Here is a 14,500-nt window from a genome sequence, read left to right as displayed (position 1 = left end):
CGATTAAAGTCTATTTAACACTTTTTCAAGAAATAGCAGCACCAACAAAAGTGAAAATATAGCCAGAAGTTGACTTTAAATCATCTACATAACCACCAAAATCTGAATCTGAATAACCAACAACTAAAAATTGTTGACATGCTTATACACAAGCATAAAACTCTTTGTTCTTTGCAAATATTTCAAAACTTTATTGGTTGCAACCCAATGATCGTGGCCAGGATCAGATAAATATCTCCTAAGAACATTGACTACGAAAGCTATGTCAGGTCGAGTGCAAACCTGAGCATACATCAAACTCCCTACTACACTTGCATAAGGGATGTTCTTCATTGCTCCTCTTTCCAAGTCGTTCTTAGGACATTGCTGCTTAGTGAACTTGTCCCCTTTCAGAATAGGAACAGAACCAGCTTTACATAAATCCATGTTGAACCTTTTGAGCACACGATTAATGTAAGCTTCTTGAGATAAGCCAAGAACTTTTCGATTCCTGTCACGATGGATCTCAATCCCCAAAACATAGGATGCCTCTCCAAGATCTTTCATATCAAAATTGGAAGACAGAAAATTTTTGGTCTCATTTAGTAATGACAAATCACTGCTGGCAAGTAAAATGTCATCTACATAAAGAACAAGAAAAAATATGATGACTCCCACAGATCTTCATATTAATACACTAGTCAAACTTGTTCTCGATGAAACCCAACAGTGTCACAACCTTATCAAACTTCAAGTACCACTGGTGAGATGCCTGTTTGAGACCATAAATGGATCGTTTTAACTTGCAAACCAAGTTGTCATTTCCATTTTCCTCGAAGCCTTCAGATTGAGACATAAAAAATTTGCTCACTCAATTCTCCATTCAGAACAATAGTTTTAACATCTATTTGATGCAACTCTAAATCAAAATGCGCAACTAAATCCATAATAATTCTGAATGAATCTTTAGTAGAAACAGGGGAGAAAGTTTCAGTGTAATCAATACCTTCTCTTTGAGTAAAGCCTTTAGCCACTAAACGCGCTTTAAACCTTTCAATCTGTCCCTTTTTATCCCTTTTAGCCTTTAAAATCCACTTACAACCTATTGGTTTAAAACCATCAGGTAATAAAACTAGCTCCCATACACCATTTTTCTTCATGGAGTCGATCTCATCATCCGTAGCTGCTAACCATTTTGAAGATTGTGGACTATTAAGTGCTTCACTAAAAGTGACAGGATCCACAAAATGATCAATATCATATTCTCCTTCTCCAAGATAAACAAAATTATCATGACACTTTGTTGACTTCTTTTGTCTCTGAGATCTTCTTAGAGGAGGTACTTCTGGAATAACTTCTCTTTGTTGATCATTGTTTTGAATAACATCTTCCACAACTGGAATTTCTTCAATAACAGGATTCTCATTAACAATAGGAGCTTCATCATTAATAGGCCCTTCATCAATAATAGGACCTTCATCATCTTCGATATCGGGAGCAATATATTCATCAACAATGGGAGCATTACCAACTGGAGTAGGATGGAGACTACTATTATCATCTCTTGAAAATGATATAGGAATACAAATTCCTTTAGAGGACTCCCCCATTTCAAGAGATGTTGAAGGAATTTTCTCAGCAACATCAAATTCCAGAAATTTAGCAGTCTGAGATTCAACAATTCGCGTACCACGAGTGGGACAGTAAAAGCGATAGCCTTTTGAGCGCATTGGATAACCAATGAAATAACAGCGATTTGTTCTCGGATCTAACTTTTTCAAATTAGGATCATAAATCTTTACTTCAGCTGGACAACCCCATACTCGAAGATGATTAAGACTAGGCTTCCGCCCAGTCCATAACTCAAAAGGGGTCTTGGGAACAGATTTACTGGGAACACGATTTAAAATATAAGTTGCGGTCATAAGTGCTTCACCCCATAAAAACTCTGTAAGATTTGTTCTACTCATCTTGCTTCTAACCATATCCATGAGAGTGTGATTTCTCCTTTCAGCAACGCCATTTTGCTCAGGTGAACCAGGCATAGTGTATTGAGCAACTATACCATTTTCTTGTAAGTACTCTGCAAAAAGCCCCATGTGTTGTCCCGATTCTGTATAACGACCATAATATTCTCCTCCACGATCAGAATGAACAACTTTGATGACTCTTCCTAATTGTTTCTCAACCTCATTTCGAAAAATTTTGAGTTTATCAAGGGCGTCAGATTTTTCTTTAATTAAATAGGTGAATCCATAACGAGAAAAATCATCGATAAAAGTGATAAAATACTTGTTTTTGCACAACGTGGTGGAATAAGGTCCACTAATGTCAGTGTGGATAATCTCTTATAAAGAGTGACTATAGATAGCAGTCTGCTTTCTTATTTTAGTCAATTTTTCACCAATACAATCAGCACAAGTATCATAACCAGAAACATCAACAGGAGAAAGAATTTTAGCTAGAAGTAATCGATCAATTCTTTCTTTAGAAATATGACCCGATTTATCGTGCCAGAATAATAAGGATGTTATCTTAATATAAGATTTCTTACCCACAATATTCACAGCATTGAAAAAGGAAGCTAAGGAAGTCAATGATAATTTGAAAAGAATATCAGAGTAAAAATAGTTTCCAATTATTCGGAGTCAAACATAATGTTAACACTATAATTGGCAAAAGGAAAAGAAAATTATTGTTTAACTAAAAGCGGAAGCGAAACTGAATTACTTTAAAAGTAGGAATCAATAAAGTACTGTTCAAAACAATCTGAACACTAAACTGTAATTCAAGAATTAATGTGCCAACATAAATAACGTCAACTCCAATATAAGTGTCCACTGTAAGCATTGACTCCCTCTCACTTGGCTTTCTGAGATCCCTTAGCCCCTGGTTGTGGTTGCTTCTTTTCATATTTTCTTTATCCTTTGTTGGGCTTGAGTTGAGAAACAAAGTGAGAAGATTCATTCTTCTCATTCTATTAGCTTGCTTGTTTCAGCTATATACTGAGAAATAAGGTTATTAACACTCCATATTTTACTATAAGTGTTTAGGTTGTCTTGGTAAAGCTAAAAGAAGTAAGAAGTTCATGAAGAACTTGAAGAATGGTGTAAAAGTCAGGAAGAGGAATATTATGATCTTTCAACTCGGACTGAAGAATAATAATTTTCAAAATAAAATCTAGCACTCCTTTGATTTATCAAACTGAATGGTTGTCATTTTATCCATAAGATGTCCAACTTCAGCGTTTTCACCAGTGTCATATAGTTTTTCTACAGCATTGAAAAACTCTTTGGCATTTGTGGTGTTTGGCAAACCACCAAAAGATGTTCAGGAATTGATCTTTTCATAGTAAGAAGACTAAGACGACTTGACTTTTCCCATAGTGCATGATGAGTTCTCTGGGCAGTTGTACTGGAGTCAGTAAGATCAGCAGGTTTTTCTTCTCGAAGGCATAAGTCCAAATCTATTATGCCTAAAGTAATTTTCACATCTCGTTTCCATGTCTTAAAGTTGGAAGCATTCAGAATTCAGATGAAAACGTTATTGTTGTTCGCAGAAAGGAGACCGCAAAATTCAAAAAATTAAAACTTGAATAAGCAATATGAGCAATGCATTAGAAAATATTGTAGAATCAACTGGTCATTATAAACTCCCCTTTGGGGTGAGAATATAACACACACATGATCTACCTTCATGAAGTTAACAACAAAGAAAAAATACATATCATTTAAGAATTTTATTACCTTTGGGCAAATAAATTTCTTAAAAATATGTATTAATTCAAGCAAAAAATAATAATAAATTTATATATTTAAATTATTACCTTTGGGCAAATAATTAAAATATATACATTTAATATTAACTCACTTCATGGAATGTGAACTAATATATGTAAATACTACCTTTGGGCAAGTAATTACACATATAGTCAACCAAAAGATATAATATTTTCTTCAACATGTGAAATTTGGTGATAAAGCAATCATTGAAAAAGAATAATTTTCAACCAAATTTCCAAAAGAGATATATAATTGCTTTTATTATATTGATAATCAAAAAATAAAGTGTCCACCATAACACATTATTTTTGTATCAAACAATCAAGTTTTATAACTTTAGAACAACAAATAATTAAAAGATGTGAAACAAAAAATATTGGTGGAGATTACATAGTCAATATAAATCAAATAAGAGAGTGACTATGTCTTATGGAACGAGAAGAAACCCAAAAAATTTTCTATGATTTACAAATTTCGAAAAATCATCAAAAATTATTTTTAATAATTTTTTAACTGCATAATTATCATTAAAATAATAATAATTATTAAACGGAGTTAAAAAATTAATTAAAAATCATAGAAAAATCAGAAATTGAATTCTAATAACGCTGAAAAAAAAAATCGTCGAAAACGGACCTCCCAGCCGGCCCCACGCGCCCCCACGCGCCGCCTGCGCGAGTGGGCTTCGCGGCTGGGAGTTGTCTTCAACCTCCAGCGGGTCTCCAGTCGGGTCACGCGACCCGGTTCCTCCGATTCGGGTCTGCAACAGTTTTTCCGGCCAAAAATCGACTAAAAGATGGGGAAATTGATGGGTTTCGATCGGGAATGGATTTCTAATTCATGTACACTACTAATTTCGGGTATTAAGGTGTAAATCTCTAAATTTCATGGCAAATATCTAACCGAAAATTGAAAAACACAATAGAAAAAAAAATGTAATGCCAATCTCGGTTTGAATCCGAAATTAATCATGTAGGAACAATCTTAAACAATTGATAATGAGTTATCTATAATCAATTTTAGATCAAAAACAATAAAATCAAAATACACAAAATATAATTTCATATTATAATCATATAAACCCTAAAACTTTAAATTTAAAATTCTCTTAATATACACAATGATTTCATGCATATAATATATCAATAGAACGAGAATTTAATAATAAACAAAACCCCTAAAGTTTTAAGATTTAAAAACAAAAAATTGCACATAAAATAATAACAAAATTCATATGTAATTATAGATAATTAACATATTCAAATTAATTATACTAATTATAGGTTCTAAATCATATACAATAGGCAATCTGATACCACATGTTAGATAAATTAACAATTAACCCCAAGATCAATTTGTATATAACATAGAACACAATAGTAGTATATGATAATTGAGTATGTGTACCTGATTGATCCATAGCAATTATCTCTGATTGATCCACAGCAGTTACTCCAATTCGATAGTGCAATACTATCAACTAAGTCTTCCTCCCTAGATCTCTAAATCAGAAGCAGTTTATTTTCTCTGATTATCAAAAGGTATACAATTGTGATGAGACAATATGTATTTATAGAGTTAGGGAGGGGACTTAGCTACAAAACCCTAGTTGGGCTGGGCCTGCTCATCAAAGGCTTCAGTCAACTAGAAAAGCCCACACTTCTGCTTCACCTAGACTTTACTCACAGATGCTAAGCCCATTAACAATTGATCACCAACAACATGGGCTAATACAGCAAAGAACTATCCAATCAACCCAAGTTTTAATAAAACCAATAAAATATAATGTAAGCCCAAATAAAAAGTCTAACATTGTAGACTTAGAAGAGGGTCTTTATTCTTGGCCAGCCGCAATTCTAATCTAACAATAAACTGCCAAATGAAAAAGTTAGCAAACGAGTGTTGAATAGGGTGTGTGTATGAAAAGATGCATGAGGTTTTATTTCAAATCAATCAATCAACAGTAGTTTTTGCATATATATATATATATATATATTCTCATAGATTATTAATGTCGGACTCTTCAACAAGAATTAGAAGACATACCTTTCCAATAAAACTAGCAAAAACTGTTGATTTGAGAAGAATCTCAAACGCAGTCATCCCCATCTTATTGGTCATTCTCTTGTTTGTCAAAGTATTATTTGTCAAACGATTCATAATTCCATAATGAGAATGAATAGCAGCAACATGTAGAGCTGTATTTCCTTCATTGTCTTGCTCATTTATAAGATAAGTGAAACCTCTCTCTTTCACTAAAGTATGTATGACAGAATGACAATTGTGTTCAGCAGCAATATGAAGTGCAGTTCGATCTTTATTGTCCAAAATCTCACCAATATCTGAACATTCTTCAAACAATTCCTTCATCACTTCAATATGTCCTTTCCTTGCCGCGATGTGAAGAGCTGTCATGCCTTGTTTATCTTTGATATAAGCAACTGATCTTTTAGCTTCCAAGAATAGTTTAACCATGGTTGAATGTCCCAAGTTTGTAGCATAGTGAAGAGGAGTCCATCCTAACTCATCTTCTGCTTTTTCCAAAATCTGGGATCCACATCTCTCTAACACCTTCTTAACAAATTCTAATAATTAAGAAAGGAGGGACTGAATTAACGTTTGGCAAATCAGATCATAAGAATACATAACACACAATGTATTGAGTAAAATATATTCTACTATACTTACCATCAAAATCCTTGGTCCTGGTAACATTTCTTGAAAGCAGCCTTGCATCAACTATTATAACATAACATACATATATTGTAAAACCATATTAGAATTACACAGACAAACGGCAGAGGAAAGAAAAGTAAGTTAGGGAATTTAATTTTGGGCTAAGTCTGAAAATACTTACACCCGAGCAAATTACAAAGGCAATGAATTCACTCAAACTTACTATTTCTCTCAACAACACGAGCTTATATATTGTTAGAATGTGGTTGAGAAAGTTGGATAAAGTTAACGTGTAGGTATGATGTATGGGGTTTTATCTCAAAATCATTGATAATCAGAATATTAGCCTATATATGATACTAAATTCCTACACACTATCAATGCAACTAATGAAAACAACTAATATCAAGCAGAAACAGATTAGTATTCCACAGTATAAGATTGCCAAAAGATGTTTAGATGGATTAGAGATGATGAAATTAGATATATACATACATAAAGGGCAAGAACGAATGACAGCAGCATGCATGACAGTCATGCCATTTCCTCCTAACACAGAGCAATCAGGAAAAGTAGTGTCCAAAATGATAGAAGCAATCTCATAAAAACGTCCCTCTACAGCAAGAAACAGAGGAGATTCCCCTGCCTTATTCACCAAAGATGTCAATGTCGGATCTTCTCGAATCAACCACTTAGCAATTTCAAACTGACCGTTGATCACAGCTTCATGAAGTGCTGTGTTCTCCTTCTCATAATTCACCTTCCTCAGCAGATTTCTGTAGTCACCATCATGGCCTAATGTCTTTGCATGATCTATCAGAACCACTGCGAAACTTTCATTCCCCAACTTGGCCGCCAAATGTAGCGGGGTGTCGCCTTTCTTGTTTGGCTGAAAGGCAAGCAAGGAATGGGATAGTAGCAATTTCTGCACTGGTAAATCTTTGGGATTAGCTTCACCTAGTACTGCAACATGAAAGGCGTTGTTTTCTTGGCCAAAAGTTTTCTTTAGAGGATCCAAATTGTCCATGTCTACCCAATGTTGTCCATGGAACGATCCCAAATTTAATGGAGGAGTTATTAAACTCAAGTGTTGTGGTGTTAAAAAAGACTTTAGTAAGAACTCGATTATAAGCCTTGCCATTGAGTGTTGTTTCTTAATACTATGAATTTATTAGTTAGATACATTTTGAACCAACCAATTATGGAGCCACAACTCAATAATTATATAGAAATATAGGCCAGTCACGTGGCTTCCCTCACATGATATAGTGTATAGTCAATTGTGTTATATATTTATTATATATACTCATCAGTCTACTTTAATAAATATCTAAAACTCAGTTCATCTTCATCATCCCAACAAATGAAATAGTCTCATCTCAGATCTGAAATCTTTATCCAATTCTCTTAAGTCAAGTTAACTATTAGGTAGCGTTTGGTTGGAGGTATGAAATAGAATGGAAATAATTTTTATTTCATTTGTGTGTTTAATTTCTTTTTAAAATATTAAAATGTCATTTTTATTTTAACTATGTTTTCTTTTTAAAATATTAGAATGTCAAATTTCACCTAATGGAGTATTTATTATACAAGTTTGAGCTAGAAAAAGTAGTATTGAAGGGAGTAGACTTAGAGAGAATATAAAACTGTTGGAGTGGATTAATATTGCCAGTATTTAAATTTAAAAAGTAAGACCTACTTAAAAATACAAATCTTTAGTTATTAAAATTTAATTTAAATTTAACATTCTGATTCTAATAAAGTCTAAACTTAGTACCAAACACTCCTATTTCTCCAATTATTTATACTACGCAGGAATGACTTCGCATATATCTAGGTCGTCCCAAGTAGTTGCTCTATTATTTTTCAAAGGCACACGTGCTTTACTCCCCAACATTTTCGGCTATATGGGTGGAAAAACCATAAAAACATATTATATATACATGCAAGACTACACTAACAAGAAGTATACAATTATGATTGGTTGATATTACTATTAATACAATAGAGTGAAGTCTCTGATGATCACTTTAAGAACATTTGTAAGTAATGTAAGACTCCATACTTGAATTCGAACAAAAGGAGGGGCAATCCATCATCAGAACTCAAAATGATTAAATGGTATAAAGTAGTGAACAAAAGTGGGAGCAAGACCCATATGAGAATGGCCAGGAAAGCAAAGAATGTAATTTTCTCAGGAAAATCAATATCCCAAATGTTAGAACTAGACACAATCTTCGATTTCTTCTCGTACAACAATGCTTTAGTACCCGTGAAAAAGGCCAACACAGATGAGGTAATGGAGGCAATAGTTAAAATCATTGTCGAGGTAAAAGGATATCTGTGTGGCTTACCAAGTAACTTGAAATAAAGAGCAACTGCAATGTGGATTGTCATAGAGGCCGCCGAGAAACTGAAAACCAAGGAATTGAATGCCGTGAACAATGTGAAAGCTTCGAGGCAGCTTGAACTGCTGTATGTTGCCGCCCCGGCCATGCTGATGGCTGCTTGAAACGTTATGTCTGTGAGCAGTGTCGACACCACTAAATTTATGTCTGCCATTTGCTTTACTTCCTTATCAATAATCTCTTCCTTTGGTACAGATTCATTAGTCATTGTTGGTGATGATTGGATTTCTTGAATTTTTTTCATCACTTTTTGTAGATTGATTCACTATTGCAGCTTCATGTAGACTTAGGAGATTGCTTTCTGTATTTATTTAGAATTTGGTAATAGCCTGCAAAGACAAAACTATATGTATTAATGTGTTCGAAAGATCAAAGGAAATTTTCATCCAAAGAGTTAATCATACAAATGTTTCAAAAGAAATGACCACCATAATCAATACAAAATATTTAAGGGCACATTTGGAAAGTCAAAAGCAAAATGGAATTGCACAGTTTTGGAAGTAATAGAGATATCAATTACAAAATATTTTGCTTATTTGTCTAATTACTTAATTACATTCAGTTGAGATTACGAGAGAGAGAGAGAGAGATTTCTGAAGTAAATTCTTTATTGATTGAAATGAATGAAGCAATGTACAAAGAGCTATATTTATAGTCCAAGCTAATAACAACACCAAAAAAGTAAAGACACAAACTGTCTTAACTAACTAAGCCAACAGAAAACAACAAACTAACAGACTTATAACTACCACTAACTAACAGTTTGAACTAATCTTGAGTATCCTCAACACATTCTAACAGTGTAAATGAAAATAATTGAGATATCAATTACACTCTCCAATTCTCATACTCCTATGAGAATTGGGTGTAATTATACTGTGTAATTATTATCTTTTTGTGTAATTACTAACTATTTTGTCAAATAAAAAGATTAAAAATTTATACGTAATTCTCACCTCATATTCAAACACACCTTTCATTTTAAAATAGGGTGTGATTAGTATGCTATGTCATTACTACCCTAATGAGAAATTACCCTAGTAATTATAGTAACTGAAAGTCTAATGAGGCTCAAACAAAATTGTGTGACTAATCTACGACTCTCCTTCAAATATGAGTAACTCATAATTAAGATAGCTACTCTAATCAGCATTGATTTATTTAGGAGAGTAGGACATAGGTACCTTTTCAACATTACCAAGTAGATTTGATCTGCCGATAATGTCTAAAGCAGTCATCCCCATCTCATTCATGATTCTCTTGTCCGTACGCGAATTACTTGCCAAACTTACAAAAATTTCATAATAACCACAAACAGCAGCTACATGTAGAGCTGTATTTCCCTTACAGTCTTGCTCATTGATAACATCAATGAAAGCTTTATTATTTAATAGAGTATGTGCAACATGAACCTTTTTGTGCTCAACAGCAATATGCAGGGCACTCCTGTTTCCATTGTCCAACACCTCACCAATATCTGGACATTCATTCATCAATTTTCTAATGACTCCCAAATGTCCACTCCTTGCAGCGATATGAAGGGCAGTCATACCTTGTTTGTCTTTGTTATAAGCAAGAGATTTTTTGGCTTCCAAAAATAGTTTAACAACTCTTGAATGTCCCATGCTTGCTGCATAATGAAGAGGCTTCCATCCAAACTCATCTTCTCCTTTATCTAAAATTTGAGATCCACATTTGTTTAATGCCTTTGTAACAACTCCTAAGGAAAAAGAGACTGCATCTTTGCAAATTTGGGTAATTAGGATTATTGAATAAGCATTAAGGAAACTGTTTAGTATTTAATATTTAGGGTGTTTTTAAAAAGTCAATTTGTAATTAAAATTGAATCATTAAGTTCGATTGTTTAGTATAGGGAAACATTCCTAATCAATTGAAATATAAGAATAATGAAGCATTAGTAACAAAGGAAACCATTGTACTTACAGAAATTTTCCCTGATCATGGTGGGCACTAGGCTTCCTATCATTAATTACAAGACAGACAGCAAATGATTAATTTTATACAAACATATAATGAAACAATATATTTACATATACTTATACACATACCTGGGTCATACAAACGAATGACAGCAGCATGCATGAAATTCATACCCTTTCTTCCTAACAAAGAGCAAATAGGAAAAGTGTCCAAAATTATGGAAGCAATTTCATAAAATCCTCGATCCACAGCCAAAAACAGAGGAGATTCACCGGCATTGTTTACTAAATTTGTCAAAGTTGGATCTTCATCTTTTAACCGCTCTACTATTTTGAAGTGACCATTAAGCACAGCCTCATGAAGTGCTGTGTTTCCAACTTGATTGGCTTTCTTCAGCAGAGTTGTATAGTCATTAATATGGCATGGTTCCCTAGCATGATCTATCAGAACCATGGCGAAACTGTCATTCCCAAACCTCGCCGCGACATGTAAAGGCGTGTCGCCTTTGTTGTTTGGTTTGTAGGAGAGAACAGAATGCAGCCTTAGCAAGATCTGCACACGTACAGCAAGTGGATTAGTTCCACATTTTACTGCATTGTGAAAGGTGTTGTTTCCGGCCTTTGTTATCCGGTGAGGATCTAATTCGGGATTGACACAGCCGGCTACTACATGTTCTTGTAACCCACGATGGCAAAACAGAGAACTCATGTCAAAAAACAATTTCTTCGATTGTAGTGAAAAGTAGATATGATGCAATTAAGTACTTGCTTACTCAACACAAGAATTTGCGATAAACATGAAAACTAATCCAGTGCTACAAGCATTTGAGTTATTAATTAATTTATTTTGTTTGAAAGTGACAATTTGCTTCATCAGTTATTGGTTATTTCACGATCTAAAATACGAATATATGGCTACTTGCCCAATCAACTGTATTACTTCATCAAAATTCCTAAGCAGCCACACACATCAATTTTTTATTATGTAAAAAAATATTTAAACCAATAATAATTTGCTGTGTGGATTGTATTGGTTGAGATAGAATTTTATATATCTTACCCAACAACTCACTTTATTCCTTTTCACATTCAAACAAATTGTGAGTGTTTATAAAAGGCTTAAGAGCGCTGAGATAGTTGACTGTATTTGTATTGTATGGGAGAAGCTCTCAATGTGATGACCTCGCGATTAAAGATCTATATAGTGCCTTGTATTGAAAGTATATCTGAGAGTGTGGTGGTCAGGTGGCGTGTCCCGTTGATGATTACGGTACAAGATGGATTTCAATATTAGGACCTGTGTCGAAAGTCTTCCTGACAAAGGTGATGGTCAGGCGGCGAGTTCCCTTGGTGATAGCGGCAGCATAAGGAGGTTTCGGTGGAGGCGAGGCCACGAGTATGTGGTTTTTGGTTTGAGGAGAGAATTGTTAGGGTATTAATCCAAATTTTACGTTGGAATAATATACAAAAGTTGTCTTGGATATAAGTATTATACTTTCTCCATTAATATGAGGTATTTTAGGAAAGAGCATTGCTATTGGGCACTAGTGCTGCCTAACACCCTTAAGACGTGTCGCCTTGCGATTGGCTAGCGATACTCCCTAAAAGTTGTTATATTAAACTATATGGGACCCGATACTTAATTAAACCGATAACAATATTGACACATAAGAGGGTACTTGGCACCACTGGTACCTTTTAGCATTTCTCTTTAGAAAAGTGCTTAAAAATAAAACGCACTTTAAAGTGTGAAGTACATAAAATATATGATATATTGTTATTGGTGCATTAATATTAGTTTACACAAATTAATTTTATAAATAAATATAAAAAATTGCTAACTAATTTGCAACTATTTTGGATACCTTGTGGTACTAGCAATATTCAATTTGTTTATTACGAAGGAAATAGAATATTCAAATAAGAAATAGTAACCCTGCACTCACTTTCATTTCTAACTTTAATGTATAATAGTAAAACCAAGACAAAGCATACTCATCTCATTGGTCATCTCAATATGCCTAAAAAGCACTTCACGCCAAGAAAGCACCCTTGTGGATCGCATCTTTTATATTTACATATTCTCCTAACTTTTCAAAATGCATTTTTTCTTTTCACATGTTAAAATTAAAAGTTTGTTCACTACCTTCTCACAGTCACCAATATATCCATATCTGTTTTTGACTTAGTGACATTTATTATTAAAAATGACTTTATACATATCCATATTATTTTAATATTACTGGCTAACAAAACAAAAAATAACTCAATTTTTTTTTTCTTGAGCTATTTTAAATTTTTAATATATTTTAGGTGAATACATTATAGAGAAAACAAGCTTTGGCGTCTTGTTTTAGCATCAATTCTTTCTTGGAATTGATACTATTAATTTTCCTTTAAGTAGTTTCAATAGAAGAGCTAAAATTTAGCTAAAGTTTTAAAAAATTGTACAAAAATGTACCTATATCAAGTGAAGTAAATTGTGAACTAAAATCAAGGGTTTCTAGGCTTAAGGAGGATAGATGCATAGAATACTTTATGGCATCAATAGTTATAAGAAGGAGACGTAAATCTAAGCGATAAAGAATTTTGATAGCGAATGGGTGACAAATTCGAGTTAATTGCCAATCTCTTTGCTCAAAAATTTAATGCTACTTATTCCATCAACTCGTGCACGGGACACCTATTGTATTAGATTGCCCTTGTAATATACACATACGCACACTCACTTGTACTCTGTACAAGTTGTAGATTAGTTAGTTAAGATATAACTGTTTTGACAGTTATGACCGTTAGTGTCTTTAGCCCATGTTGGACACTTATAAATGAATTTGATTACATTGACACCTTTAGCCATGTGGTGAAGCCCCAAACCATTAGGATTATACTTACCATTACTGTCACTCATAATTGGTGCATTAGACAACTTGATGTCATTAATGCTTTCCTTAATTGAGAGTAGGGGTGTTCATTGGATCACATCCAATGTTTTTAAGCCTATCCAGATCCGATCCAATCATATATTGGATGTTAGATTTTACCATCCGATCCGATCCAATTAATTTCATCATCCAATCGATCCAACATCCATTGGATGTTGGATTGGATCGGTTCTATCCATTGGATGTATTTCATATATATTTATTTATTTAATTTAAGTTTATCCAATATTTTAAACCTAGTATTTTTTGGATCGGATTGGATCCATCCAATATTTTAGATCCAGTATGTATTGGATCAGACTGGATCCATCCCATCCAAGAAAAAAAGAGTAAAACTTTAATGTTAATTTTCATATATACATATAAATTTGACGTATAACAATATAAAATCTAATTACTCATCCAAACTAAATGAAAATACTAATTAGTTCGATTGGATGTTGGATGTATTGGATTTTTAGACACCCCATCCACCATCCGATCCGATCCAATTGGATATTTAAAAATAACATCCAATCCAATCCGATCACAATTGGATATCCGATGTTTGGCGGTCGGTTGTAATTGGATTGGTCGGTTCTCATTGGATTGGATCGATTTATGCACACCCCTAATTGAGAGCTTCAACAGGAAGTTTTCATGAAACAACAACCATTTTTTGCTGATAATGATGCTCCTCACTTAGTTTGTAAGCTTGACAAAGCAATCTATGGACTCAAATAGTCTCCTAGGGCCTAGTTTGATAAACTCAAGGTTGCATTGCTGTCTTTTGG

The 14,500-nt window shown here is 33.6% G+C and overlaps 2 protein-coding genes across 3 annotated transcripts; both read right to left on the bottom strand.

Moving 5' to 3' along the window:
- Window positions 1–5,759: 5,759 nt before the first annotated feature.
- LOC133038204 (uncharacterized) lies at window positions 5,760–7,526 on the bottom strand. Its single transcript, XM_061116290.1, has 3 exons — window positions 6,933–7,526; window positions 6,450–6,500; window positions 5,760–6,346 (listed from the first exon to the last, which is right to left on the bottom strand). Exons 1-3 carry the CDS (start codon window positions 7,462–7,464, stop codon window positions 5,760–5,762), a joined length of 1,170 nt encoding a protein of 389 aa, XP_060972273.1. The 5' UTR covers window positions 7,465–7,526.
- An 882-nt stretch (window positions 7,527–8,408) lies between these two features.
- On the bottom strand, window positions 8,409–11,645 carry LOC115723691 (uncharacterized). 2 transcript variants are annotated; one of them, XM_061115491.1, is made up of 5 exons: window positions 10,915–11,634; window positions 10,790–10,825; window positions 10,398–10,580; window positions 10,030–10,322; window positions 8,409–9,174 (listed from the first exon to the last, which is right to left on the bottom strand). In XM_061115491.1, exons 1-5 carry the CDS (start codon window positions 11,492–11,494, stop codon window positions 9,157–9,159), a joined length of 1,110 nt encoding a protein of 369 aa, XP_060971474.1. In that variant the 5' UTR covers window positions 11,495–11,634; the 3' UTR covers window positions 8,409–9,156. The 2 variants fall into 2 exon arrangements, with proteins under 2 accessions (XP_060971474.1, XP_060971473.1); XM_061115490.1 differs by having other exon boundaries at window positions 10,030–10,580; window positions 10,915–11,645.
- Between the last annotated feature and the right edge of the window lie 2,855 nt (window positions 11,646–14,500).

This window comes from Cannabis sativa, chromosome 5 (assembly GCF_029168945.1).
Source record: "Cannabis sativa cultivar Pink pepper isolate KNU-18-1 chromosome 5, ASM2916894v1, whole genome shotgun sequence".
In the NCBI taxonomy this organism is placed as follows: domain Eukaryota; kingdom Viridiplantae; phylum Streptophyta; class Magnoliopsida; order Rosales; family Cannabaceae; genus Cannabis; species Cannabis sativa.
This window is presented reverse-complemented; position numbering and strand designations above follow the sequence as displayed.

Bases quoted from the DNA above. Each gene is read 5' to 3' on its own strand.
- LOC115723691 (XM_061115490.1), bottom strand. From the start codon at position 11,494: ATGAGTTCTCTGTTTTGCCATCGTGGGTTACAAGAACATGTAGTAGCC. The intron at 10,826-10,914 runs GTATGTGTATAA...AATTAATGATAG, and splicing joins CATTCGTTTGTATGACCCAG to GAAGCCTAGTGCCCACCATG. The intron at 10,581-10,789 runs GTAAGTACAATG...GCAAAGATGCAG, and splicing joins CATGATCAGGGAAAATTTCT to TCTCTTTTTCCTTAGGAGTT.
- LOC133038204 (XM_061116290.1), bottom strand. From the start codon at position 7,464: ATGGACAATTTGGATCCTCTAAAGAAAACTTTTGGCCAAGAAAACAAC. The intron at 6,501-6,932 runs GTATGTATATAT...ATGTTATAATAG, and splicing joins CATTCGTTCTTGCCCTTTAT to TTGATGCAAGGCTGCTTTCA. The intron at 6,347-6,449 runs GTAAGTATAGTA...CTTAATTATTAG, and splicing joins CAGGACCAAGGATTTTGATG to AATTTGTTAAGAAGGTGTTA.